The sequence below is a fragment of the Rhagoletis zephyria genome, unplaced genomic scaffold, assembly GCF_001687245.7.
Source record: "Rhagoletis zephyria isolate East Lansing unplaced genomic scaffold, Rhagoletis_zephyria_1.1 Rzeph_scaffold_04946, whole genome shotgun sequence".
Classification (NCBI taxonomy): Eukaryota; Metazoa; Arthropoda; class Insecta; order Diptera; family Tephritidae; genus Rhagoletis; species Rhagoletis zephyria.
The window spans coordinates 31,762-36,124 of NW_016162029.1; the positions used below are offsets into that span (position 1 = coordinate 31,762).

Consider the following 4,363-nt stretch of genomic DNA (forward strand, 5'->3'; position numbering starts at 1 on the left):
TGACAATTAGCGTCGAAGTTTGTGTTTTTTTTCTGCGTCTTTAAGTTTATTTAAGTTATTAAAAATTTAAGTGCGCTGTTTTTGATTGCAAAATTACACCGAGAAAGGTAATTTCAATTTCGGTAGCGAAATTTTGGCAATGTTATGAACGCTTTTTATTTAAAAATACGCGAGTGCGTTCTATNCATACCTTTGAGTGTGACAAAATGTAGACGGCGTCGTTTTCCAATTTTGTATGGGAAACAACAACACCACAGATTTTACGGTTAGAAAACGTCTTAAAATGTAGACGTCTACATTTTGAGACACTATTTGGAACGAACTGTGAACACCCCATATGTTTTCTGCGTTTTGTGTACTCTCCTTCTTCGTACAATATTCCAGCCAATCAGAACTCACTTCGCAACTACGTCATTGGAGGAAAACAAATTTTTGACAGCCCCATGTCGTAACCTTCTCTTCTATGAACCTTAGTCGAAGCTACCCTCCTCTGCTCAAAATTCATAATAATCGATACCGATATATCTACTAATATATATATTGAATATCGGAAATATCGAAAACGAAATAGTTATAAACATGAACCATGGTTCATGGTTAAAAAGATATCCTATTTTTACGCAAATATCGAAACAAAATATTGTATCGATATCGTATCACAACACCTGGTATCGATATAAATTGACCGATATGTTGAACAACGATATCGTAGCGGTATCGCGCTTCCCTAAAATAAATTAATTTAGTTGGTCGGCAAATGGTAAACAAAAGAAATTATAAGAAAACAATATGATTTGTAGACTATGTTTATGTGAATCAAAAGATATATTGAACATTTACACCGAGACTGGTGAAATGGCTCAGAAGGAGATATTAAAGGTGGTGGCTAAGCATTTCGCAATTGAGGTAAATTGTAAACGAAAGTTCATACGTTTAGGTATGTGTTTTTATCCGAACGAACATCCAAAATTTTAGATCCGCTACGATGATACTGTGTCAAATAAAATATGTTCGCTATGCTGGGGTCATCTGCACGAATTCCACATATTTTGGTTACGTATTGAAGAGAAGCAGAAGAACCTAGAAAGTCATTTGCAGTTGCCTGAAATCAAACGTGATATAGAAGAAATTGAGGGGGAAACTATCGTATATAATGAAATGCCTATAAGTCACGAAAAGGTAGACACTGAATTATGTGAGCCTGAAATAGATATATTTGATGGAGGAGAACCTGGAATCTGTGGAGGTCAAACTGAATTTGTGGCGGCTAAAACGGAAGAGGATGAGTCAACGATGGACGATGATTATTTCACTGTTCCTTTAACGGATTCACTAGGTAAGTATTTAAACGGCTCTTGTTTAATGTTTGTGATGAATTACTTATATGTACATATGTATGCTGACAATTAAATTATTCGAAAAAAAAAATATCCAAAAATACTAGATCTTCTATCGAAGGACATTGAAACTGAGACGGAAAAAATAGATTCCCAAGTTGAACAAAAGTCCACACATACTAAAGCAAAAGAAAATCGCACATTTGAGATAGGAAAGAGTAAGAGAGGGCGCCCGAAAAAAAGTGAAATCGCTAAAAAGAAAAATCACAATGGTATTGAAGAAAAAGACAACCCAAAAAAGAAAAACAGAAGGGGTGGTGAAGCCAAAAAACCCATGCGTTCGAGCAATTATAAAGAAAAATTAAAAGCAATCCAAGAGGCTGACGAATTTTTGGCCCAAAACACGGAGCTGAGTTGTTACATTTGTAAAGAGAAATTGAAAGATTTCAAGGAGCTTAAAAGTCATTTTCGGCGGCAACATCAGTGTCCCGGCTATGCGGTTTGCTGCAATCAACGTTTCCTGAAACGAACATTTTTCGTTGATCATATTCAACTGCATAAGAACCCCGATTTTTTTAAGTACATACATATAAACATACAAGTGCATACATATATGTTCCCCGGATTATTAATAGCCTATGTTTTTTTTATTAGGTGTGCTATATGCAATAAACAATTAATAAGCCGCAAAAATTATATCAATCATATGCTCTCGTTGCACCAAGCAGAGGAAAATCTTCAATTTGGGTGCAAACAGTGTCCGAAAAAGTTTTCCAAACAATACATTTTAGATAGTCACATACGCATGCGCCACATGCCTAAAGATCACATTTGTAAATTATGCAATAAAGCGTATGTCATTGTTATTTTAGTAGTACAAAATGCCAACTTATTACTATTATCATCATTTTAGTTTTGCCAATACTTGGATTTTAACTCAGCACGAGAAAACTGTGCACCTAAATGAATTTGAATCCGTTTGCGACATATGTGGAAAACGTTTGAGAAATGCGGCAAATTTAAAATACCATATGGATAACGTGCACAACACGGAACCCCGTCCTGAGGTACAATGCCCAGTTTGTCTGAAATGGCTAAAGAGTGATCGCAATTTGCGCAAGCATATGATATCACATCGTGATGAAGCATCTGGTGAAGTCTTTAAGTGTCCTCACTGTGATGCTGAGAAAACTACAAGGCGAATACTTTCATCACACATACGCTATCATCACTCAAATAGAGTTTTCCCTTGTCCAATGTGTGCGAAAGAATTTAAAACTTCGATTGGACTAAAGGTAAAATACGTTATACAAAACAACAACAACAGTGGGATCCCTATAATTCGTAATAGCGAGAGCCAGTTATATTTTACCAATTATTGAGATTTTCGAATTAGAAAGATTTCAATTTAGCGAAGTCAAAACAAGAATCTAACAAAATATAGAGAATTTCTCAATTATGTTCATATATATACATATGTACATGCAAACATATATAATTATATAAATATCGAGCCCTAACCGCAAAAAAACGTAAGCGGCATGTATGTAAAAATTGAACGAAAGTGTCCAATTTGTGTTTCTTTGGTTAGTTCTCGGGCTGTTGAGAGCAGGGATGCCTACTCTCTTAGCGCTAATTCCCCGAAATTCCTGAAAAAAATGCCCTATTTTCAAAGAAATTCCCCCGAAATGAGTTTTGCTACATCTTTAAAGCACTTCATGCTATTAAGAAAATAACAAATATCATTAATTGTGATATATAATATAAACAACAAATTCGATGACTTGGACGAGGAAAGAGAGCTTTAAACGAAAACGTGAAAAAGTGACACGTTTCGCTATCAGTATTGCCAGAAAATTTGAGTCTTATAGCTAAATTCTCCGAAAAATAGCAAAAAATAGCCAAACAATTTGTTTCAAAGCAAAAAAAAATATATATTTTTCTTCAAAAAAAGCTACATAAATTAAATAATTAGATTATTATAACGCAAACAAATACGAGCTTAAATATTAAGATACATTAAAATACCTTATAATTGAAGGGGCTAGAATCATAAGGGTCTAAGTGACATTTTTTGAAAATATAAGTTATACCCATTTGTATAGTTAAATATAGTGTCTATTTGGTTGCAAAGAGTAAACATTCTTTGAATCAGTTAATTAACCTGGATTCATTTTGGCAAAAATCATTTCAAATGCATTTACCCAGAATTTACAATAAGTAATCAACTTTAACCTTAATTATCTCAAAAAAATTTCAGATCTACTTCTTAGATCCTTTTGATTCTAACCCCTTTAATTGTGACTAGTAAATATTCTTAAAATTTTAGCTGAAATCTGCAAATCTCTTCCTAAAATATCAAAATATCCTTGGTTTAGTTTCACAGTTTCCTTTCCATTTCGACGAATCGGTGAAGATATTTCAATATTTAAAGGAAAACGTTGTGAACAAAACTATGCGGTTATAATTAATATATATCAAACACTCGACCACATCCTCGAATTTCGTCCTTCTAACTTTATAAGCTTAAAAAAATTAATTAAAAGGCCATTGTCAATGCCCATTCGTCCTCTACTGAATTTTTTAAATAATTTTATCTTTGATCATCTTATAATAATCATATCTTTGAAATTACAAGGTCCTTAGAAAACTCCAATGTAAAAGAGAAAAACTACAACCGCAGTTTTACTATAGTGTCCTAATTATATTGACTGCTTCGTGTGCATGCCAGAATACCAATTACACTGGTCTACAAGGGTTTTGCGAATAAGACGGGACCTGGTGTTTCCGAACGGATTTTTTGTGCTGAACACGAATCTGGGGTCCAAAACTTCCCATCACGTCACGTTTTCGAGAAAAAAGGGGTTGAAACCCCTAAAAACAGCGTTTTTGGCCATTTTTGAAAAATTGTAGAGCTGAACCCTGACGTGCTACAAACTTTGTATATGTCAGAAATTAAAGGCTAAATCGTGCCCTTTCGAATGAGCCCTATGCCGAATTAATCGCATGCACCCTTAGATCAGGGG

The 4,363-nt window shown here is 34.2% G+C and overlaps 1 protein-coding gene across 1 annotated transcript in view; it reads left to right on the forward strand.

The window, feature by feature from the left end:
* Window positions 1-340: 340 nt before the first annotated feature.
* The window catches only part of LOC108371397 (transcription factor grauzone-like), a 10,035-nt gene continuing 6,012 nt past the window's right edge, over window positions 341-4,363 (forward strand). The window contains exons 1-5 of the mRNA XM_017626946.1: window positions 341-906; window positions 976-1,336; window positions 1,445-1,916; window positions 1,992-2,189; window positions 2,251-2,632. Of these exons, the coding sequence (XP_017482435.1) occupies window positions 790-906; window positions 976-1,336; window positions 1,445-1,916; window positions 1,992-2,189; window positions 2,251-2,632 (1,530 nt within the window). The 5' untranslated portion in view covers window positions 341-789. The remainder of the gene's footprint in view (window positions 907-975; window positions 1,337-1,444; window positions 1,917-1,991; window positions 2,190-2,250; window positions 2,633-4,363) is intronic.